Here is a 25,017-nt window from a genome sequence, read left to right as displayed (position 1 = left end):
GGTAAATAGACAAGTGAAGTGCACATCTGATTAAACACGTGCATGTGAACATTCCTGCAAAGCCAGGCAGGAAGCTGGTGATGCACGCAGCATCCATCCACTCGGATTTATCACAGCCAACAATGCGGAAACAGATGAGGATGATTAATTCACTCGTCTTGTATGCATGAGATTGTGCGCCACATGTGTAATCCCGGGATTATCTGCCTCGGTCCGATGTCAACGCAGGCGGGCTGCGTGCACGCACACTCACATCAGCCCCACCTTTTTCCACTTTCAACTTCTGATTCTCATGAAGCAAAGCTGCAGCTTCTATGTGACGCACACACACACACTTCATTGTGTGATGACACGCACACACCTGCAGGAAAAGGATGTTTGTAAAAGATCACCTTCTGTTCTATGATACGTTTTCCTCCATGGTGTACGTTGACATTTCCATCAAATGACGTGTCCATAAAACATTTCAGGAATTATTTTCTGATATTCAAGCAAGTACTCATCACCTGACATCATGACAGGTACGTGTCAGTCACTGAAACTCCGGTGAGGACCTGTGAATCACTGAAATTCGAGTCTTCGTGAAGCACCTGTGAGTCAGTGAAAATCAAGACTTCATCCAGCACCTGTGAGTCAACAAAAATCGACTCTTCATCAAGCGCCTGTGAGTCAGAAAAAAAGGACTCTGTCACGCACCTGCGAGTCTCGGTTGAGCACCCTCTGAGTTAGTGAAAATCAAGGTCAGGGACCCTTTAACACTGCATGAAGTCATTGCTCTGGAGTCCCTGCAGCATAGGAGTTGCGCAATGTGGTGTAAACAATGAATAATAGAGTGTAAAGGTGACTCTAGGGGTGTTATTTCATGTCTATAGGGCTCTAATAATGGTAAAAAGTGAATTAAGAAAGTCATAAACAGGTTTTCTATTTATTAATATTGAATCCTATATTGTGGAAATTCATTTATCCGGGTCGGATCGGGAACCAATTAACCGCTATAAACAAAGGACGACTAAAAGTTAGCAGGAAGTTATTGGTATCAACTTGAAAAAAAAAATTGTGCATCCTAGTGTTTTGTAGGATTAATATTTTTTTTTGGTACTTTGACATCTTTAAACTCGGAAGATCAGGTCTTTTTTTTCCCCTGCATATTTTTTTTGCTTTGAGCGTTTCCTTCATACTCGACTACAACATTAAATGTTTGAGCATCAATGACGCATGCAAAGCTCCAAAGTTGCCTTTTCTTAGTGACTTTAAGATAAGCGCCACCTGCCGGCCAGTCAGTCACCTTCAGACACCGAGACGTAACCCCAAACACCAAAGGAGAATCGTATTAGATAAATAATCAAGCTCTATAACAGTATAATTACATCTCATTTTCAATGCAATCTCAAAGGTTGTCACAGATTAGTGACAAACAAAATTTAGATTTTGTGTTTGTTTGTAAATAATGCTTAGCCAAATGCGATAATGAAGTGCAAACATTTGCCTCCATGGCTGCAGGGTCTGTCTTGCATCCAAGTAAGCCGTCTGTCTTGCATCCAAACAACAAAGCAGACGGAGAAGTCCAGTAAGCTGAGAAAAAACACAGAAGTTCATAAGGATGTGCTGCTAGGGGGAGCTGGAAGGTGGGAGGAGCATCAATGACATCATGCTGTGAAGTTGCAGTTTTGAGGGCAAAGCAGCTTTATGTCAGCATTAATTAGCAACAACCAGCAGGGGGCACAAGTTAGCAAGCGCCGACAGGTGCGCTGCCTAAACAGGCTGCGATCCAACGAGTTACACATAACCCCAAAAGTTGTGACTTTATGAGGAACATGAAGACAAATCATTTGGATCGTTTGGAAATCCGTTTCAAATAGTGACGACCCTCCAGGGTTGCAAATGCAAGCTGCTGTAGGGTCTGATTGACTGTTGATTTCAGTTTATTGTGACCTTTTTCCCCACAGCACATAACGGAAATTCAAAATAGTCCTTAATTCATACATACAATTTTAACCCCAAAATGTAGGTTGAAGTCCAATTTGTACGACTTTTAGGGGCTTTGATATTGTAATTGTGAATGCTAATGCTACGTAAAAGCATGTAAATATCATAATATTCTAACACGAACGCATGCAATTAAAATAGAATGAGACTCCTCGGGCTAGCAAAGTTAGCACATCAATTTAAAGTAGAGATCTTTTTTTTTTTTTTTAAACCGATACCGATAGCTTTCTGCTTCTCAAAACAGATGCTTTTTTAAAAAATTAGATTTAAGTGTAGTTTAAGTCATTCTGACCTCCAGGTCAGAACGACTGGAACAAATTATTATTTGACCAACTGTACCTGCTGATTTGTCCCTATCGGGAGGCGACAGAATGGGAGGCGCCACCTGCTGTGGCCCAGCAAGGTGCACTGTATTCGGGCACACGCTCCGAGAAGGCATTGTGATGCCATGCAGGTCAGGGGAACCAGAGTATATTGCGAAGGGAGCCACATGCTGTGGCCCAGCAAGGTGCACTGCATTCAGACACGTTGCTCCGAGCAGCCGGTGTGACGCCACAGAGGTCTCTGGCAAACCTTTTGCACTTTTCAAATGCTGTGGCGCTGGTGTTTCAGGTGGCTGATGAGGCTTTTTGTGTGCTCTATGGGTTTTTTCTCCTCCTCATCGCGCAGCATTTGGTACATCCTTCCTCATAAAGTGAATGTTTATTGACAAGTGAGCTCAGGGGAAGTTACGACAGGCTGTTAACATCACAGGCAGGACTAAAAGGAGCACTTGACTTGCTCATCCACACAGTACTGGTAATCTCGCCTCATTGGATTATCGGTAATCTGAGCTATTTTGAATGTTATCTGAATAATCGGTATGACGTCATAACTCCCTCATATCGGCCTGATAATTATCAATCGGATAATTATTGTGCACCTCTAAAATATAGATTTGGTTAAGGGTCCATCTATGAAGGTACTGTGACGATTTCTTGTCAATTTATGGATACTCGCACGATCCTTTTTGTCCTTTAAAAAGTCCACCAGTGTGCCCACAGGAGACGAGTCAAAACACAAACCATCTGCTTCGCTTGCAGCGATGTCGTCATCGTTGCTAACACTTAGCTGCTCTCTGAGCACCCGCTGCGCCGGGTGGCAGCATGACGACCGAGAGGGAGTGGGACGGCAGCGCTGGTGTGTTTGTATAGAAATCAGCAGGGGTGCAATAAATGCTGCCTTCAGGGAGCCATGAATGTGCAGAAATGTTGCCAGTCCCTGCTTTTAATTCTCCTGAGGACTTGTTTGCATATGCTAATTAGTGCTGCCGTCACTCGAAAGATGGAGTGCTGCTTGTTCCAAAAATGGTCTGAGACCTCGTTCATTTGGGGTTTGGCACCTCATCAATCACGTAATCTACAGAATATTTAGGCCAACGAAGGAAAGAGATGCTTGTTTGCATCAGCAGATGGCGCTTTGGTGAAAAAAGTTTATTTTCCCCAGAGATTATCAATAAATTATGATGCGGTTTTTGGAGTGTGTCGACCCTCCCTATCCTTTCTCATCTGCGTGGGGCAGCAACCATGTTTGAGCCCAACAAATTCTGCCTAGCAACAAACGGACCAGCTGACCAGGACATCCATCCATTTTCTGGATGGCCAATATGCTAACCATCAGCCCACCGTGCAGCCTGACCACAAATAGTCATAAAGTGTGAAAAAGTGTTTGCCCCCTTCCTGATTTCTGACATTTTTGCATGTCTGTCACACTTAAATGTTTCAGATCATCAAAATAATTTAAATATTAGTCATTGACAACACAACTGAACACAAAATGCACTTTTTAAATTAAACTTTTTATTATTAAGGGAGGAAAAAAAATTCAAACCAACATGGCCCTGTGTGGAAAAGTGTTTTCCCCCCGTTAAAACAAAACCAAAACCACTGCGGAACAAAAATAACATTAAGGCTTGTCTTAGTTTTTAACTTGATGATCCCACACCTTTGGGAAAATACTCTGTGGTCCGACAAGACAAAAGTTGAACTTTTTGGAAGGAGTGTGTCCCATTACATCTGGCGTAAAAGTAATGCTGCATTTAAAAAAAAGAACATCATACCAACAGTAAAATATGGTGGTGGTAGTGTGATGGTCTGGGGCTGTTTCGGTGCTTCAGGACCTGGAAGACTTGCTGTGATAAATGAACCATGAATTCTGCTGAAGGAGAATGTCCGTCCATCTGTTGGTGACCTCAAGCTGAAAGCAACTTGGGTTCTGCAGCAGGACAATGATCCAAAACACACCAGCAAGTCCACCTCTGAATGGCTGAAGACTTTGGAGTGGTGTAGTCCAAGTCCTGACCTGAATCCTATTGAGATGCTGTGGCATGACCTTAAAAAGGCGCTCCATGCTGGAAAGCCTCCAATGTGGCTGAATGACAACAATTCTGCAAAGATGAGTGGGCCAAAATTCCTCCCCAGCGCTGTAAGAGACTCATTGCAAGTTATCACAAACGCTTGATTGCAGTTGTTGCTGCTAAGGGGGGCCCAACCACTTATTAGGTTTAGGAGGCAATCACTTTTAAACACAGGACCATGTAGCTTTGGATGTTTTTTTCTTCCTAAATAATAAATTTGTGTTCAGCTCTGTTGATGATCTCAAACTTGGGCCGCATGGTGGCGTAGTGGTTAGCCTGTTAGCCACACAGTCAGAAAATTGGGAAGATCTGGGTTCGAATCTCCGTTGTGTGAAGTTTTCTGTGGGTTTTCTCCGGGTACTCTGGTTTCCACCCACATTCCAAAAACATGCTTGTTAGCTTCATTGGAGACTCTAAATTGTCCATAGGTATGAATGGAGTGTGAATGGTTGTTTGTCTATATGTGCCCTGCCATTGGCTGGCGACCAGTCCCCCCGCCTCTCGCCCATAGTCAGCTGGGGTAGGCTCCAGCATACCCGCGACCCTAGTGAGGATAAGCGGCATAGAAAATGGATGGATGGAAAAATGTGAGTATGACAAACATGCATATACAAAATCAGGAAGGGGTCAAACACTTTTTCACACCACTTTATGTTCCTGAGCTTGGAAGCTAGCTCACATTTTTGTTGTGAATTATGATAATGAACCTATTTTTTTGCTTTGTGTGCTTTAGTATCTTGCAACTCAAGTTGAAAAGAGACGTTTGAGTCTACAGTGAGTGAAGCCTTGCAGCATTATGCATGAGGTCCAGTGCTGTTGAGGCTAAAAGTCCCGAGGGAGAAGAACTTGAGTCCGGCGGTGCCGACATGCCTGACTGGTCACAGGAAAAAGTTCTGGCAACTTCCTGTGTGAACTCTCACACCCAAAGCGGATGTTTATTGTCGGATTCCTCATTTAAATACCAACAACACCTTTCATGCCGTTGTGGCGGACAGAAAACTCAGGAAGAAGCACATGATGGTCTGCTGGGAGTTTGCCCGAAAGACTCTCTGACCTTGAAAAGTCAACTCTGGACAGTTTGGACTCTTTAAAGGGTCCCTGACATGATTTATTAATTTTGTGGTGTACGGGACAGAGGACGTTTACAGTGATTTTAGTGAATATTTGAGTGATGTGTTAATAGTTTTTGAGGAGGGAGAAACATTTGGAGATGAAATAGAGAACTTGCAGAACATGGACTTAAGCGTTAAACATTGAGATGAAGACTGGTCACCTTCAAAACACAGAATGGTAAATGTAAATGACTATGGAGTTGCTTATCCTTCAATTATTGTTTTACATTGGCTTCATAATGAGCGTAAAGGGCTTTTATTTTTATATGTGGCCGCCGTCACCCCCGCCTCCCACAATAAACACATGGCTGTGAAAAGATAACATTTATCATGCTTTGCAGCCTTGTCACTATCATGGAATAGTGTTTAGAAGACATTATATGACAACTTTGACGCAGTGGTCGTTCGAATAGCATCCTTTTTCAAAATGCATTTCTACTTTACTTTCAAGCCAAATGCTTTTTGTAAAGGTGTTCCATCAAAGCAGTCATCAGTGAAATGATAACTGCAAAGATCAGAAGTCTTTTCCTCTGGGAAGACTTTCTGCTACACTTTGGTTAGCGTCTGTGGGGAAAGCTTGCTTCTGTGTCCCCTCCGTCACATCTGCGCACACTGCCTGCTCTGTGCACAGATCCCTAGACCCCCACTCAAGCCAAGCCTCATCCCAGAGCTGCTGTGACGTAGTCCCCACGATTACCGTGAAGACCCGTACATCACTAGAAAGCAAAGAGTCCCTTGTTCCAGAAAACATTGGAAGAAGTTCCATGGCTCAAGCCCTGTCGTCATTTCAAAATTGGAAGAGAGAGTGCCGCAAGCTACCCAGCATGCCTTGCAGCAGGTGTCATTTTTTCATGTGCCTTGTGCATAGAGGGTTCTTTTTATGCCCACATGGTGGCATCGGTAGGTTATGGGTCTGGTGGTTGTTTGGATACGCTTGCAAGTCATGTTGCTGTTTACAACTTTGCCGTTCAACATTTTAAAAAAAGAACAATTTGTGACAGCTGGCGGGTGATTGGTGGGCTAATAATGGCCCGGGGGCTACAGTTTCTCCCACTCCTGCTTCAACCACACCTTGATCATGTGATGATGGGCTTCAGATCAAGACTTCAAGTTCTTCCACAGCACACTCCTCCAAGCATGCCATTATGTGTACTGTAGTCCAAGCTCTGCCACTGGGACGGGATTGGATGGAATGAGGAGGATCAGAGCGCGTCCATGCGTGCTTGGATTGACGCTTGGTCTCACTTTGACGTCTGATGGTGTGAATAAATCAGTCCAGGCGGTCGCGGACTTTTATATGCTTTTGTTTCCATTTCCATGGAATAACAACAAGGCCGTGTGGGGTCAATCTAATTACAGAAAAACCTGCAACACAATCGCATTGTAATGCAGGATATTATGAATTATTGATTGTGCGGCGGTACAAGAGTAACAATCTTCAGGCGGCCGCGGCGACCGTTGCCACAGGGGGTTCTCTTTTATTATGATAATGAACGTGACATTTTCAACTCACTAATATATCAACACATGAAATATTGGAAAACATGAACACACGCTGTTAGACAAGCTCGCTTGTTACGCTTTATGATGTCTATATCGTATATTAAGGTGGCTTTGGAAGTACAACCTCAGGATGTTCAGTGTGTGGCTAGCTTAATATTTATACTACAGGACAGGGTTCGACAACCCGCAGCTCTTCAGTCTCCTTGCTGTGGCTCCCTTTGCAGAGCTTTTTAACGCTGCAGTGGAAAAAGTTAACATATTTGAAGAGCTTGAATTATCCGACTGTCTGTAAGGCCATGAATGCATCCTGGCTGCGTTCTGAGTGACGATTGGATGAGTTCAGGAAGGAGACCGTTTTCCTTCTCCCGCCGCCGTGAGCTAATATCCCCAAACATTTCAGAATAAACTTCATTCTGCAAACACAGATTACTTTTTATTCTTTACCAACCATGTTGGCTTACCTGAATATTACCGGTATACTACCGGTGTATTATCTGTATATTACCTGTATATTACTGGTATATTACTGGTGTATTACCTGTACATTACTGGTCTATTACTTGTACATTAATGGTGTATTACTCGTACATTTCTGGTGTGTTACTTGTACATTAATGGTGTATTACTTGTACATTACTGGTGTGTTACTTGTAAATTACTGGTCTATGTGGCCAGAAATGAGCAAACCGCAGAAGTAGGCTAGCACATGTGTAACATTGGTCATCCTGACCGTCCTGCTCGAACCAGCGACCACATAAGTCACAGGTGTCAAACTCAAGGCCAGATTCGGGCCACGCAAAGATGGCGCCCTTCGTGGCAGACGTCTCTGTGACACTCTCCCGTGTTTTTCTATTTTTTGCTATTTTATTGTTCATTTTGGACATTCAACACACTCACGCAGTACATTACAACAGGGAGACACTTTTGAACATCGGCAGGGTTCACCATGAACTTTCATTTAGCCTCTCAGACTTTGCCTTTCTTCTGCGCCGGGAGAACGCAGCAGCCTGCGGGTCCGGTGAGCTGAATACCCGGCGAGCAAAGCATCCGAGGCGTAAACGAGGCAAGCGAGCCGGCCTGCATGCTAGGCTAAAAGCTAGAGCGACGAGGCCACCGCTACCAAGCCTGCTGCTAGCCAACGTCCGCTCTCTTGAAAACAAGATGGACGAACTACGAGCAAGGATTACAACTCAACGTGAGATCAGGGAATGCTGTGTCCTCACCTTCACAGAAACCTGGCTGACGGAGGATATACCGGACTCGGCGATCCAGTTGGAATCATTTGCTGCTTACCGGGGAGATCGGACTTTAGCATCTGGTAAACACAGAGGTGGCGGCGTCTGTGTTTACGTAAACAAACGGTGGTGCACAGACGTACAGACGATGGAAAAGCACTGCTCGCAGGACATTGAGCTGCTGATGGTGAAATGCAGACCTTTTTATTTGCCTCGTGAGTTTAGCGCTGTGTATTTAACTGCTGTTTACATCCCACCACGAGCTAACACTGCTAATGCACTAGGCCTCCTGCATGACATCACTGATAAACACGAGACCAAACACCCAGACGCTGTATTCATTATATCTGGCGATTTCAACCACTGTAACCTCAGGACTGTCCTCCCCAAATATTACCAGCATGTGAGCTTTCCCACAAGGGAAAATAACATCCTGGACCAAGTCTACTGCAACATGAAAGGTGCTTTGAAGGCTGTTCCAAGACCCCACTTTGGAAAGGCTGACCACATCTCTATATTCCTTTATCCAACATACAGACAACTTCTTAAACAAGCTCCCCCTGTAAGTACAGCAGTTAAAGTGTGGAATGAAGAAACTGATCAAGTACTTCAGGACTGCTTTGGCTGCACAAACTGGGATGTGTTTAAAACTGCAGCGGGGAGGGAAGATTGTACTGTTGATTTGGATGAATATGCTTCTGCTGTTACTGGCTACATTAGCACATGTATAGAGACTGTTACCACCACCAAGTATTACAGAAAATACCCTAACCAAAAACAGTGGATGAACTGTGATGTAAGGGCTAAGCTACGTGCTCGTTCGACTGCATTTGTCATGGGCACCGCTGATGACTACAAAAAGGCCAGATATGACCTGAGGAGGTCCATACGGGAGGCCAAAAGACAGTACAGACAGAAGCTGGAGGGCTACTATTCCACCTCAGACCCTCGGCGCATGTGGGCGGGGCTCCAGCACATCACAGACTATCGACAGCAGAGTAGCGTAGCCACGTCCAGCCAAACCACACTTCCAGATGAGCTGAACGAGTTCTATGCCCGCTTTGACACCCAAACTCCTGATGAGCAGAGAGGGTGGCTGAACCTGGGGAGCACACAGGACTCACCTCTCATGGTGACATCAGCTGATGTGCGCAGGGTTCTGAACAAAACAAACCCACGAAAAGCAGCAGGGCCAGACAACATCTCAGGACGTGCACTTCGGGTTTGCTCATCAGAGCTAGCTGATGTGCTTGCTGACATATTTAACCTGTCGCTTGCACAAGCATCTGTACCGACCTGCTTTAAGTCCACCACCATAGTGCCCGTACCCAAGAAGAGCAACGTGACCTGCTTGAATGACTATCGCCCTATAGCACTCACTCCTATTGTTATGAAGTGCTTTGAAAGAATAGTCATGACCCACATCAAAAAGAGCATCCCGGCGGCAACTGTGGACCCTCTACAGTTTGCATATCGCCAGAACCGGTCCACGGATGATGCAGTCAACACTGCCATCCACACAGCCCTTTCTCACCTACAGGGCCAGGACACATACGTCAGAATGCTATTTATAGACTATAGCTCTGCTTTTAATACAGTCAGCCCCCACAAACTCACAAATAAGCTCCTCACACTTGGCCTGTCTCCCTCCCTCTGTAACTGGGTGTTTAACTTTCTCACAGGCAGGCCCCAGTCAGTCAGAGTCCACAACCGCACATCCAGCTCAAGAATTGTGAGCACTGGGACCCCACAGGGGTGTGTGCTGAGTCCACTCCTCTACACGCTCTTCACCTACGATTGCGTGGCCTCCCAGAACAACACCAGCATCATTAAATTTGCGGATGACACTACAGTCATCGGACTGATCACTGGTGGTGTTGAAACATCATACAGAAGAGAGGTGGCGGACCTCATAGCTTGGTGTCGTGATAACAATCTCCTTCTCAATACAGATAAGACTAAAGAGATGATCATCGACCCAAGAACAAGGGAAAAGGAGCCGCATAGACCCCTGTTTATTGATGAGACTGAGGTGGAGAGGGTGAAAACCTTCAAGTTCCTTGGCACACACATCAGCGAGGACCTCACCTGGTCTCACAACACCCAACAAATTCTGAAGAAATCCCAAAGGAGACTGTACTTCCTGAGAAGACTGAGGAAATTTGGCATGTCCACCACAATCCTGAGTTGCTTCTACAGATGCACTATGGAAAGTGTCCTTACCGCCTCCATCACTGTTTGGTACGGTAACTGTACAACACGTGATAGGAAGGCACTCCAGCGGGTGATCAAGACCTCACAGAACATTGTTGGGGCAGCCCTCCCCTCACTGCAAGACATTTATAAAACTAGAGTCCTACGCAGAACACACAACCTCATCAAGGACAGCACACATCCACAACACTCATTATTCACACTCCTACCGTCAGGCAGACGCTACAGGAGTTTGAAGTCCAGGACCACAAGGCTGGCAAACAGCTTTTACCCACAGGCCATCAGGCTTCTCAACGAAGCACTCGCACACGCCGCACGCAACACACGCACACACTCATAGCACTTTATTTATTTATTTATTTATTTATTTATTTATATCTGTATTAATGTCTCTTCTGTTGTTGTTGCTTAATTTATTGGTATATATGTTTATGTGTTTGTTTCTTATGTTCTTATTCTTTCTTGTGTTTTCTTTCTTTTCTTGGGAGAATGAACAGAATAAGATTTTCATTGCATGGTATAACTGCTGTTTTACCATGCACATGACAATAAAACTCTCTTGAATCTTCTCTTGAATCTTACATTGTTTTTCGTGGCCCACTTAAGCCTGAAAATAATGCGCATCAACGATTTGTTCTGTCAATTTCAACATAAATTGGAATGAAAACGACTGTTATTGGCAGTCAGAGGTCTCACTCCACTGCATCTTATACTCCACTTGAGCTATGCTTGCCACGTTTGTCAAATGGAAGAGAAATAGCTTGGACTGAAGGTGTGTAGTGCCTTGTTGAACGCACCTGTAGCCGTGCTGAGTGTCCACACACACGCCGCCATTAAAGCAAGGGTTTCTGGGATAGGCCGAGCAGGACTGATGGGACAGTTCCCGTCCCGGGCAGGAGCAGACGGCGGCGGCCTCCACCGTGACCGATACCAGGCTCATCGTGCCGCAATCCACCACCGTGGGCGTGTCCTGCACGTTCACGCCGCTGGTGCAGCCTCCCGCCCGACCGCACTCCGACCTGGGACACTCGTCCACACGGACCTGGTAGACCCGGACCTGCAGGAAGGACTGGAGCTGCGAGGGAGATGGACAACCGTTATACAGGGTCAGGAAAATGATCTGACACATTTGTAGGTTAAATAAAAGGCAAATAAAGTAAAGAAACAATGAAGTGTTCTTATTTTCGAAAAGTACATATAATGCCATTCTGTTTCATTATGTTTTAAAAATGTAATCAGTCAAATGGGATCCATTAGTTTGTTTTGATAAACGTTTCCACAATGAAAGCGCGATGCTCACCCGTCCAATTCATGGCAGCAAACAATGGCGTTATAAAGAAACAAAGCAAAATGGCATTACATTAAAAAAATGGCATTATATGTACTTTTCGAAAAGAAAAACACTTTTTTGTTTCTTTACTTTATTTGCCTTTTATTTAACCTACAAATGTGTCAGATCATTTTCCTGACCCTGTAGTATGATGTTTGTTTCATATGTCGTGTTAAACATTCCCTCGACACTTCATAAAGCTTTTACACTGGTGACAGTTTGACCCTGGAACAGATGATTTCTACGTGGATGATTTCCACTGGGAAAAATAGCAGCAACATTAAAAAAGGGATTATGTTTGACCTGACTGGTAAAGAAGGAGACCTGAAGGGTTTACTTCCTCTGCAAGACTCTCATCCCAGCGCATAAAACATCCACACACACGCACACACACTTCCTGCTGTGTCTAATCAATAAACCTCCTCAACTCCAATGTAGAACATCACTGTAACGCAGCGTGGTGGTAAGTGGGAGGACAGCGCAGCTACTGCACATCATGCACACTAAAACCCAAGTGTTTAATCACTGACTCGCATAAGTTAACACATTTCACGTCACGTCACACACGCACACAATGCTCCAAGAATGAAGGTGCTTTCCTGCACGGGCTGATCACAAAGTGAACTAAATGCTGATGAAGGCAAACACAACCTGGCTCACTGAAGCGGAACTGTGTGTGCGTGCGTGCTTGTGCTGGAGACACCTATGCACACACACACCTATGGTTGCACACACATGACGAGAAACACACACTCCACACCAATGATGATGAAGCGAAAGAGGTTCTCACTTCATGCTCGATGTTCTGCACTGATTGGACCCGAGTGTGACAAATCACACACTTCATGTGACTCACACACACACACACACACACACACACACCGTTACACACTACTTGTGTGCGCGTGCGTGCGTGTGTGACTCTTCTCCCTATTGTACCCTGTCTCTCCACCTCAACCCGCGTGATATAGCTCTTTGAAACATATTGAAAGAGCGCAGTGATGTGGGGGGGTTGTGTGGGCATCATGCTGTTCCAGAGAGGTTAGGCATCAGCAGGTGGCGATGATGTTTACCTACAAATAAATGTGAAATTGTGTGTTGCTGCCAGCCCGCTCGCGTTTCAAATGAGTATTTTTTTTATTCATGCCGGCGATGCTTTCATTCTGTTTGTTTGTTTGCTCTTGCTAACGAGGCCTTCTCACGGCGCCGACGCGGCTCAGCGTGGCTTGGGATTCTCTGTGTGCTCTTAGCAAATATCCAAAAGGCTTCTTCAGACTAAAACGTTTGGCGGAGAAGCTGTGATTTTGACGTTAGCGTGAGATAGAAAGAGTCTGGAGTTTGTGTGTATGGATGATGGTGACAGTCTGCAGCTACGTAAATGCAGGAGGTTCTGTATTAGAATAATAACATTCATATTAATAATGCTAATAATAATTACAATAATAATAATAATTCTGTATACGACGTTTCATGGTTCAAGAAAGGAGCAAAGTGTTTGCTACCGAACGACATGGCATGGATTGGTTTGAAAATATTTACAAATGTTGATGATGAAGAAAGTAAACAAGTGGTCTATATGTGGGGGGGGGGACATTTTCAAAGTTCTCGTGATGCGTGATCATCGTAGCAGCCTCTTAACTTCATTGCGAGGTAACCATGGCAACCACAGTGCACATATTTTCTTTTTACACAAATTCTGTCTTATTCTGACACGGCAGACGTCTGCACTCACATCGGCTGGCGGTGTGAGTGACACAGGCCGACGGAGGCAGACCTGGACTATATTGGCGTCGTCCTTTTCCACGAAATGAAAAACAACATGAAGCTCAGCTGCCATGTCACTCATTTTTGATTTCAATAAAAAGAGCGAGAAAGACTGTGTGGTCCAATCTGTCACAAGTGGGGCGGAGGGACACGTGTTTACTGCCGCATGTCATCCAAAATCAACACAGAACAATACGCATGTATGACTTTCACACAATCACACCCACAAGCACAACATGGATTTATCAATGGACAACATTTGTTCAACTATACTAGCTGAAAATGATTTTTCCTTCATGATGGCATAAAAAAACACTACTTAAAAAGCAAAGCGAGCATTTGAGCTCATTGGGCTTGTGGACTGAAGATGACTTACTGAAATATGTCAGCTAGAAAAACCAACATCATAACTTCGCAACGTCGCGCTTCACATTTTGTGGCTTCAGTGCTTTGCGGGTTTTTCCAAAATATTCATAAAAAAAAAATAAAATCATCAAAAAATAAAAATGGAAAAAATACAGCCATATCGGCAGCCATATTGCGGAAAAAGGTGTTGTTTCATGTTGCTGCGTGCGAGAGAAGGTTTCCCTGCATGCCAAACAAAGAGATGAGTTGTCTCGAGTGAACCTAAAGCCTCTACGAGTAAATTGAGAGCCCGTCCTCCACCACCAACACAAGCCTGTTCACCTGTATAAGAAGGCCATGTTGATGAATGGTAATTACTGTATACGGTTTTTTAGTTACGTGTACTGTTGTAATCTTTGTCTCAAATATGTTACGTATAAATACTGTTTACATATTTTAAACATTCTGGTACCCATATACACATACATGAAAATTCTTTGGGGGGGGGGGGCAAATCCTAGTTTGCGGGTTTTCATCTTTTGCGGGAGGTTCTGGTCCCGATTAATCGCGAAAAACGGATTACTGTATCAATTTTTTTTTAAATACTAGAATTTTATTATATACATACATATATATATATATATATGTACAGTATATAAATAATTGTATGAATAGATAATGCATTTAGCTGTGAAACTTGAATAATGAACTTTTATATGTTTTTAAATATTATTATATTTATATTATACGTTTTACATTTTATTTTTATTTGATTTTAGTCAAATGAAGACTGAAAAGATTTTATAAATAGAAAATACCTTTAGCTGTGGAAGTTGAATATTTTCTTTTCTTTTTTTTTTTTTTTTTTTTTTTACAATTTTTAATATATTATACATATATTTTTTCATTTTATTTTAGTCAAATGAAGACTGAAATAATTTTATAATAAATAATGATTGTTGCTGTGAACGTTTAATAATGAAATAATTTTTTAAATTATTTTTAAAATACTGCTATTTTATTATATTGATATTATGTACAGTGGTTTGAAAAAGTGTTTGCTACCTTCCTGATTTCTTATTTTGTCTTATTTTCTTTCTTATTTTGTTTCTTATTATGTTTGTCACACTTAAATCTTTCAATTCATCAAACAAATTTAAATGTTAGTCAATGACAACACAGCTGAACACAAAACGCAGTTTTTAAATGAAACTTTCTATTCTTAAAGGAGAAAAACATCCAAAGCTACGTGGCCCTGTGTGAAAAAGTGATTGCCCCCTAAACCTAATAAGTGGTTGGGCCCCCCTTAGCAGCAACAACTGCAATCAAGCGTTTGTGATAACTTGCAATGATTCAAGATTCAAGATTCAAGAGAGTTTTATTGTCATGTGCATGGTAAAACAGCAGTAATACCAATGAGTCTCTTACAGCGCTGGGGAGGAATTTTGGCCCACTCATCTTTGCAGAATTGTTGTCATTCAGCCACATTGGAAGCTTTTCCAGCATGAAGCGCCTTTTTAAGGTCATGCCACAGCATCTCAATAGGATTCAGGTCAGGACTTGGACTAGGCCACTCCAAAGTCTTCAGCCATTCAGAGGTGGACTTGCTGGTGTGTTTTGGATCATTGTCCTGCTACAAAACCCAAGTTGCTTTCAGTTTAAGGTCACCAACAGATGGCCAGACATTCTCCTTCAGTAGAATTCATGCTTCCATTTATCACAGCAAGTCTTCCAGGTCCTGAAGCAGCAAAACAGCCCCAGACCATCACACTACCACCACCATATTTGACTGTTGGTATGATGTTCTTTTTCTGAAATGCGGTGTTACTTTTACGCCAGATGTAATGGGACACACACCTTCCCAAAAGTTCAACTTTTGTCTTGTCCGACCACAGAGTGTTTCTCCAAAGGTCTTGGGGATCATCAAGATGTTTTCTGGCAAAATTGAGACGAGCCTTAATGTTCTTTTTGTTCAGCAGTGGTTTTGGTCTTGGAACAAAGGAGGGGCGTATGTGAACCACAACAAGCTGGCCCATATTCGATTCAGTAACCTTTCACCATTGTTCCATGTTTTCACCATTTGTGGGTAATGGCTCTCACTGTGGTTTGCTGGAGTCCCAAAGCTTTACAAATGGCTTTTTCCACATAGGTCCAAGTAGGTTTGGATTTTTTTTCTCCCTTAATAATAAAAAGTTTCAGCTAAAACCTGCATTTTGTGTTCAGTTGTGTTGTCTAATTGACTATTGACAAATATTTAAATTTGTTTGTTGATCGTAAACAATTAAATGTGACCAACATGCAAAAAAATAAGAAATACATTTTTCACATCACTGTACGAATTTTGCCTGTTGTTTTTCTTTGATCAGTCAAGAGAACCTTGCAAAAATGCTAAATGCTTGATAGCACCCGGTAGGAGAGCAAACGGTAAAGGTAACTATTAGGGTTGCTGTTGCTAAACCACTCATTCATCCGCAGTGCTGTGAGCGATGCAGCGTCATTTTCCCCGCAAAGAAGAAAAAATCAGGCTACCAGAAGAGAAAGTCGAGACAGGAAAAAGAAAGAAAGATAAAAGTATGCAGCCAAATGCTTACTAAGTTTAGAAAGTTTAGTTCAGGTGAAATGAGAGGGGTTATTGGGATGCTTGATAAACTCATATTACTCTTTTCATAAATAAAAGAGGGCCTTTAAGAAGGCTTGGCATGGGTGTAGGGGTGTTTCCATAGACCTGAATGGGGACCTGGCTAATTCCTGCAACACACCTTTTGCTTGTGCGCCGCCAGATAGCCATGCATCTTCTCGGGCTGGAGGAACGAGGCGCCACCGTACACGGCAAAGCGCACGTCCAGCATGCGCTCCTTCACATCCATCAGGCTGAAGATGTTGACGTTGGAGGTCGGAACCGACAGCATCTCGGACAGGAAGTCGGCCAGCAGCTCGTAGCGACTCCGCTGCTTCCCCCTCAGCTCCATGAACTCCTTGGCCGTCATGTCTGTGACACACACACACACACACGCAGACATTAAAAAGATGGAAGTGCAACAGCAGGCAATATCCTTCATGCTCAAGCACAAATTATTCTTGCAAATAAAAGCATTTTATTTCACTTAAACTTGAGCTGTAATGACTTATTGAAAAAGGCTTGCTGTTGTTTAGTGTGTGTGTGTGTGTGTGTGTGTGTGCGTGCGTGTGCGTGTACTGGCAGGGTGCAGGATATGAATATCTAACAGCGCCAGTTAAAGGTAATTATGCCCTCGACAATTTGCAGCTCAACGCGAGCGCAGCGGGCAGCTCACGGAGAAAGCGAGGAGTCGGCCTCATGTTTTATTCACCACGCCGCCGCCACCTGAACCTCACACGCCACAACGCTCCACACCGGAAGTGGGATTGTAAAAAAACCACGACATCAACTGGAAGCATAGCTGGAAGCATGGCTGGCCAGAAGGATCACGCAAAAAAAATAAAAATAGTCCAAAAAAGTCACATTTCCTATACTGTAAAAAGTAAAGTTGGACATACTTGAGAGTAGCGTATGTACAGCTTGTATAGCAGTGTCATTATTGTGTAAACATCTGGCAACACAAGTGAGTACAGTCAAGCACGGCATGAGTGCTGCCGGCAATGGGGTGCAGCGGTTCATGAAGGTGAAACCTGAATCCCAGCATGTACCATGACGTTGTGAAGCAGAGCGTCATCCCCGACATGTTTTCTACTTGAATTTAATGACGCATAACCCCATGCAGCATATCATGCATTGTCCTCCTGATAGGGACGTCAACATATCCGCACATGAAAAACACTTTGGATCATAGATCTTGGCCTTAAATTGTCAATCGTGACAAAATGAAAGTCTTGTGTACAGACTACAATAGTGGTGGTAGTGTGCATGAGTGCTGCTGGCACTGGGGAACTCCGGTTCATTGAGGGAAAGGTGAACCCCAACATCTACTGTGATGTTGTGAAGCAGTTACCCAACATGATAACTTGTGGACAGTGGAAGATGACGGTGAAGGTGACGGAGTGGTCTCCTCCACACCTGAACCCAGGTGAGCACCTCAGAGGCATCCTCAAGCAGAAGTGTCAAAGTGAAAGTTATGCTTGAAATGTATCTTTCCACAAAAAGCTGATTTTCTCCCTTTTTTTAGTCGGGAACTGATATTTCCCTTAAACTTACCTATGTTCTACTGCTGATTACTAAAGAACGGAAAAAGGTAGAAACACACTTTTTTTTCCCTGATGAAAGACGAGAGCCTAATCTTTCTTTTGGTAGGTTGCACGTTTAAAAAGCCATAGAACACAATATTCCGTGTGCATTGAAAAATCACTTGAAATATCTCAAATGGCTGGGATTGAAGGAGTTAATGAATTTTTTACTTTTGTAATATAGTCATATTTTTTATAATATTATCATAAATATTTTGGCCCTCCGTATCATTTTATGCGGCCTGTGAAAGCCTGGAAATAATCCACATCAAAATGACTACTCCAAAGTAGCATACAGTATTATCCAAGTTTACTTTCGATGGTATTGTCTCATAACAAAACAAAATGGAATAAAATGCTTGCTGAAATGCGAGGGCTGCACTCCAGGTGAACTTATGCATTAAGTGCCCCCGCCCACACACGTCCGTGGAGGAGGTGCATCTACGGCGCTGCTCAGACGGGAGCGGGAGAAGAGTCGGAGCGAGAGCACAGAGCGAACGTCAGAGGCAAACGTCAGCTCTCATCCGTCCATCCGCACGGAGGAAGGCGGACAGGGAGACGGTGGAGAGGAAAGTGGGCTGCGGGGAGAGAGCATAGTAACTCCTAATGCACAGTGACAGCCTCTGCACCTGGTTCTGATCCAAACTCACTGCTGCTCTCCTTCCCACAGGCTTTGTGCCTCCATCTCAATACATTATGTACACACACACACACGCGCGCACGCACACAAAGTCCTTTCAACAGCGTCCTTTACAGCCTCCTGTCTCGCCAAGGACTTTTAAGAGCTTTCTGAAGGCTGGCGAGGTCTTGAAAAGAGTGTGGAAGTAGTGAGAGGTGGAAAAAGCAAAAAACAATGACTGATTGAAGAATCCAATCAAGGCCTGACAAGGAGGGAAGGACTTGTCTTCAGTCTTCAAGGTTGCACACATTCCTTTTTTTAAACTTTGGCTTCCTTCACGATAATCCAAAGTGCAGCCCGGGGGCCATTTGCAACACTCTTAAAATGGAAAAAATCAGCAGTAATTTTACAAGAATAAAGTCAAAATATGAAAGAGAAAACATTAAAGAAAAAAGTCATAGTAATATAATATAAAGTCATTTTACTAGCATACACAACAAAAATATATCTTTTTAAAAAGTCAAAATGTTACGAGAAACAAACACCGAATACAGTTTTTTTGGAAAATTAGGTTGGGGAAAAAGGTATAATATTTCCAGAATAAAGTCAAAATACTATGAAAATAAATTCATAATTACAAGAAAAAAAAAGAAAAGAAAAAGCGAATTGAAAAAACAGCTGTGATTATCCAAGAATACAGTCAAAATATTAAGAGGAAAAAGCCATATTCTAACAAGAATGAAGGTAAATAAACCTGTAATATTATGAGGAAAATAATGGCATTTTAGTGGCATAAAGCTGAAATTGAAATGAAACAGAAATAAGTTTTTTTTTTTAAGTCATCAAATTATGAGAAACAAACAAAACAAGTTGTAATATTTGGAAAATTAGGCTGAGGAAAAAGTTATGTTACAAGAAAACAGTCAAAATATGATGGAAATAAAGCCATACCGTATTTTCCGGACTATAAGTTGCAATTTTTTTTCATGGTTTGGGTGGTCCTGCGACTTATACTCCGGAGCGACTTACAGGAGCCATGTCAACTTCATTTTCTTCTGTAATATCATTCAAATTTTGAAACCTTTCATATAGTTTAGGTTCAGACTTTATGTCATTTTATGAAAATAAAGTCAAAATATTACAAGAAAAAAGTTGCATTCTTACAAGAGAAAATGCAATTTTAATACAATAATACTAACGGTAATGCTAATGATAGTAATAACAGCATTGTATAAGAAGATAATACTACTAGTATTCTATCGAATAATAAGAAGGGTAACGTGTTATGTTTTATTGGACATGAGGAGTCAAGGCTAAAACTCAGAAAGAAGGTCAAGCACTGGACGAGTCCACAAGATATTTTGCCAATTTCTCCATATTGATCCGAGTGAGAGAATTATTTGGATAATATCTGACTCGAGGGTGTTGCGTTTGAAAGGTCAACGTGTGGACAGGAGCTCTTCATCACGTTTGCGTGTGTTCGTGTGTTTGGCATACGGAGTCGGGGCGGACTTTTCAAGGACTTTCTGTTTACCGCCTTTTTCTCTTTGCAGCGCCGCCCAACAAAGAGCGAGTGAGTGAGAGGTGGAGGTGTTAGGTAAGCGGGGGTTTGCATTAATCTGGTGAAGGTGATTCCAGGTGGTTGTGGTTATTACATTCCACATTTGCTCCTGCAATGGGATTTCAAATGGCAAGCCTGCTGTAAATAACGATACATGTGGAATATTTTCATAATCCTCATGACAGACAATCCATCAGTGTTTATTGCATGCGCACGCACACGCACAGCAGTGTGATCATATTTCACCTCCACATCATCTCTAATTCACTTTACCTTTGATGATATTCTCATCTTGTTGACGGAAATTAAAAGTGTTTCTTTTTTTTTGTCCAAGTTTGGCAGACTTGTTAAATCCAAACATGATATTCAAGATTCAAGATTCAAGAGAGTTTTATTGTCATGTGCATAGTAAAACAACAGTTATACTATGCAATGAAAATCTTATTCTGTTCATTCTCCCAAGAAAAGAAAGAAAACACAAGAAAGAATAAGAACATAAGAAACATAAATACCAATAAATTAAGCAACAACAACAGAAGAGACATTAATACTGATAAATAATAATACAAATAAATAAATAAATAAATAAAGTGCTATGAGTGTGTGCGTGTGTTGCGTGCGGCGTGTGTGAGTGCTTCGTTGAGAAGCCTGATGGCCTGTGGGTAAAAGCTGTTTGCCAGCCTTGTGGTCCTGGACTTCAAACTCCTGTAGCGTCTGCCTGACGGTAGGAGTGTGAATAATGAGTGTTGTGGATGTGTGCTGTCCTTGATGAGGTTGTGTGTTCTTCGTAGGACTCTAGTTTTATAAATGTCTTGCAGTGAGGGGAGGGCTGCCCCAACAATGTTCTGTGAGGTCTTGATCACCCGCTGGAGTGCCTTCCTATCACGTGTTGTACAGTTACCGTACCAAACAGTGATGGAGGCGGTAAGGACACTTTCCATAGTGCATCTGTAGAAGCAACTCAGGATTGTGGTGGACATGCCAAATTTCCTCAGTCTTCTCAGGAAGTACAGTCTCCTTTGGGACTTCTTCAGAATTTGTTGGGTGTTGTGAGACCAGGTGAGGTCCTCGCTGATGTGTGTGCCAAGGAACTTGAAGGTTTTCACCCTCTCCACCTCAGTCTCATCAATAAACAGGGGTCTATGCGGCTCCTTTTCCCTTGTTCTTGGGTCGATGATCATCTCTTTAGTCTTATCTGTATTGAGAAGGAGATTGTTATCACGACACCAAGCTATGAGGTCCGCCACCTCTCTTCTGTATGATGTTTCAACACCACCAGTGATCAGTCCGATGACTGTAGTGTCATCCGCAAATTTAATGATGCTGGTGTTGTTCTGGGAGGCCACGCAATCATAGGTGAAGAGCGTGTAGAGGAGCGGACTCAGCACACACCCCTGAGGGGTCCCAGTGCTCACAATTCTTGAGCTGGATGTGCGATTGTGGACTCTGACTGACTGGGGCCTGCCTGTGAGAAAGTTAAACACCCAGTTACAGAGGGAGGGAGACAGGCCAAGTGTGAGGAACTTATTTGTGAGTTTGTGGGGGCTGACTGTATTAAAAGCAGAGCTATAGTCTATAAATAGCATTCTGACATATGTGTCCTGGCCCTGTAGGTGAGAAAGGGCTGTGTGGATGGCAGTGTTGACTGCATCATCCGTGGACCGGTTCTGGCGATATGCAAACTGTAGAGGGTCCACAGTTGCCGCCGGGATGCTCTTTTTGATGTGGGTCATGACTATTCTTTCAAAGCACTTCATAACAATAGGAGTGAGTGCTATAGGGCGATAGTCATTCAAGCAGGTCACGTTGGGTACGGGCACTATGGTGGTGGATATGACCTCTGACCCCCCTTGACAATGTATGACTTCATATTTCTTTCATCAATCTGCATGTGCTTGATATGCTTGGAACTTGTAAGAGCAGAAAATGAGCCAAGCATATCTACACCGCTTACTAGGGGTGCTCCCGTCGATCGGCATCAGATTTCATGCAGTGTCATGTCTCAACATAGCTAAAGTCTTTGGCAGCGTCATCCTCTCACTTTCCCCTCCCACAAAACAACGGCAATCATGTCTGCCGTGTGGCACTTAACTACCGACGCATGCCATGGACACTATCTTGCAGGCGTAGCAACGTAAAAAGAACAAACATTTGACAGAGTACGGTCAGTTTTCGAGGCTCACGATGTGGTCATCATTCAGACGCCAGCTAACGCAGCCATGTGGCGTATGTGCTAAGCTAATTATCCAAAAAATAATTGAACAATCGGACGAGATGACCAGCCTTTCTCAGCAGTGGAAGACACCGAGTTCGCCGAGTCTGTGTCCACGAGTGTACTCTCACATCCAAAGTCTACAGTACTTAAAGAAGGCGTGTCATCCTCTGGAAGTTTCACCAGTGTTATACTGAATGTCCTCTTCAAAAAGTAATTCAAAAAATATGTTGTTGTAAATGAAGGTGATTTTATGCTTCCTTCTGTCCTATCACATCGCCAGGAGCAGGGGTCCCATGAAAAAAAAAATCACGTTGCCATCCCCCCAATTAATTACAAATTTGATTAGTAATTACTTATTTTTGGGTCCCTTGGCAGTCAAGGGATCTTGGAATTGTCCTTTTCTTTTTTATACGGTACCCCTGGCTAGTAGTGCTCATTATGAATACATTTAAAAATGGGAATCGGCAGCATAAAATCCTGATTGGAGCATTGCTACCCCTTAATGTACGTTATTTATCTCCATTTCAGAATGTTGGTCATTTCAATAACATACAATGGCAATAAAAATGTCAAACCGTGACATTAAAGTATCAAATAGAACCAAAATGTCAATTTTTACTCGTTATTTTTCTTTTTTTTTGAATCAATATTTGAAAGTATTTTTGCTAGGTTTTGTTCATTTCTGACCAATCCAATATGTGAATCAAATGTTCGTATTTATTTGGTGATGGTCACATGATTCCCTATAACCCCCCCCGACAACTATAATCTGCCATAATCAATATATTTCCATATTATCATCAATATATTTCCTACATGGATCCATTTCATTTTTGCTCTCCATCACCTGGGTCTGTGCGCCTCCCCAGCAAAGACAAATCCTTTTTTATGTGCTTCCACTCCTCCTCCCATCCTTTCCTCTTCCTTCTAGTTCAATATCTGCTAAATCGTAAAAAGCCCTCAGCCGTGTCATATTTGTCCCACGCTAATGCAATATGTGTTGTACATCAGCTACTGATGGATGACATCACACACCACCCTGCACAATGCAGCCCCTACGTGTGTGTGTGTGTGTGTGTGTGTGTGTGTGTGTGTGTGTGTGTCGATGCCACTAATTAAAAATGTGCGTAAACTCAAAGTCTGACAGTCGTGTAAGAACAACTCTGATGGATGCGATGCAGTACTGCAGTACGCTCACATTTAAAGATGTATGCAAACACAGGTATAGTATTTCAAGGATTTCTGGTGGTATTTTTACACGTACATAAACACGGGGATGATGTTTATGGGTTTTAAGGTGGTATTTTTACACGTAGAGGTAAGATGTTTAAAGTTTTCAGGTGGTATTTTTACAAGTATGGGTTAGGTCAGGTTAGGTTAGGATTGAGGTTATAGTTCTGTGGTAGAGTACTCTTCTTTGTGTTAGCATGACATGGCCACGGCGTGAAGGTGGGAGAAGGTTCTTTCCTCACCTGCCAGGCGTAGCGAGGCAGATCGGTGGACGGCCTCGTCCGGCAGCTCCCTGACTTGCACGGTGACGGTGGACACGGCGTCCTGCCAGACTCCATCAGACACCCGCACCTGGAACTGGTAGGTACCAGATGGAGTGTTCTCCTTGATGATGAGGAAGCCGGTGCGCTTGTTGAGGATGAAGTACCTGTGAGAGAGACAGAGAGAGAAGCTGTGTCCGTTCCATTCCACTGTGGCTTCTCTTTATGATGTTGCTTCTTATTAAACACGGAGGAAAAACTCAGCTTCAGATTTAAAGTGGGCAGACTTTTACCAAGATGTTGAACTCATTCAATACCAAAGACGTGTTTACACCTTTTTATAAACCCGGATGCCTGATCCCAACAACGTATTTATACGTCTTTTTAGCTTTGAGAGGCAAAAAGAGGTGATGTCGCAGCTCCCCGCTAATGGATTTCACTTCAGAGCAATTTTAAGCCATAAAAACGGCCAAAGGTGGCAGAAGTGCATTTGCTAGGAGCTCGGCAGAGATCATGTGAGCAGAAGAAACAAACATGACAGAAGGAGGAAGTGAGAGAGCGTGGAGGAGTGTAGTGTGCAGAAGGTTATGCATTGCAGAGAAATGTTAACGCATGCACGTGCACACACACACACGTGCACACACACGTGCACACACATATTTCAAATCCAAATGTGAAAACTATAAATAATTCATGGTGTTATATTTGTTAATACATTGTCATTTTGATGTTATTTTTGTGTTGTTTATGTTGTGGTATAGTTGTTTAGATATTTGGGCTGTCAAAAAGCAAAAAATATTTGCGTCAAAGTGAAAGTTATGCTTGAAATGTATCTTCACAATAAGCTGTTTCTCTTCATTTTTAGTAGGGAACTGATATTTTCCTGAAACATACCGATTTTCTACTGCCGATTGCTAAAGAACACAAAAAAGTACTGTAGAAACAACCTTTTTTTTCTGATGAAAGACGGGAGTCTCATCTTTCTTTTGGTAGGTTCCATGTTTACATAGCCATAGAACACAATATTCTGTGTGCCTTGAAAGAGCAG

The 25,017-nt window shown here is 42.9% G+C and overlaps 1 protein-coding gene across 3 annotated transcripts in view; it reads right to left on the bottom strand.

Annotated features, from left to right (window-relative positions):
- si:ch211-186j3.6 (neural-cadherin) overlaps nucleotides 1-25,017 on the bottom strand; it is a 313,458-nt gene that overhangs the window by 65,910 nt on the left and 222,531 nt on the right. For all 3 annotated transcript variants that reach the window (XM_054770409.1, XM_054770410.1, XM_054770411.1), the window contains 3 exons: nucleotides 23,952-24,136; nucleotides 16,644-16,873; nucleotides 11,243-11,520 (listed from right to left, as the gene is read on the bottom strand). In XM_054770409.1, coding sequence (XP_054626384.1) covers nucleotides 11,243-11,520; nucleotides 16,644-16,873; nucleotides 23,952-24,136 — 693 coding nt within the window. The remainder of the gene's footprint in view (nucleotides 1-11,242; nucleotides 11,521-16,643; nucleotides 16,874-23,951; nucleotides 24,137-25,017) is intronic.

The sequence above is a fragment of the Dunckerocampus dactyliophorus genome, chromosome 3, assembly GCF_027744805.1.
Source record: "Dunckerocampus dactyliophorus isolate RoL2022-P2 chromosome 3, RoL_Ddac_1.1, whole genome shotgun sequence".
In the NCBI taxonomy this organism is placed as follows: domain Eukaryota; kingdom Metazoa; phylum Chordata; class Actinopteri; order Syngnathiformes; family Syngnathidae; genus Dunckerocampus; species Dunckerocampus dactyliophorus.
This window is presented reverse-complemented; position numbering and strand designations above follow the sequence as displayed.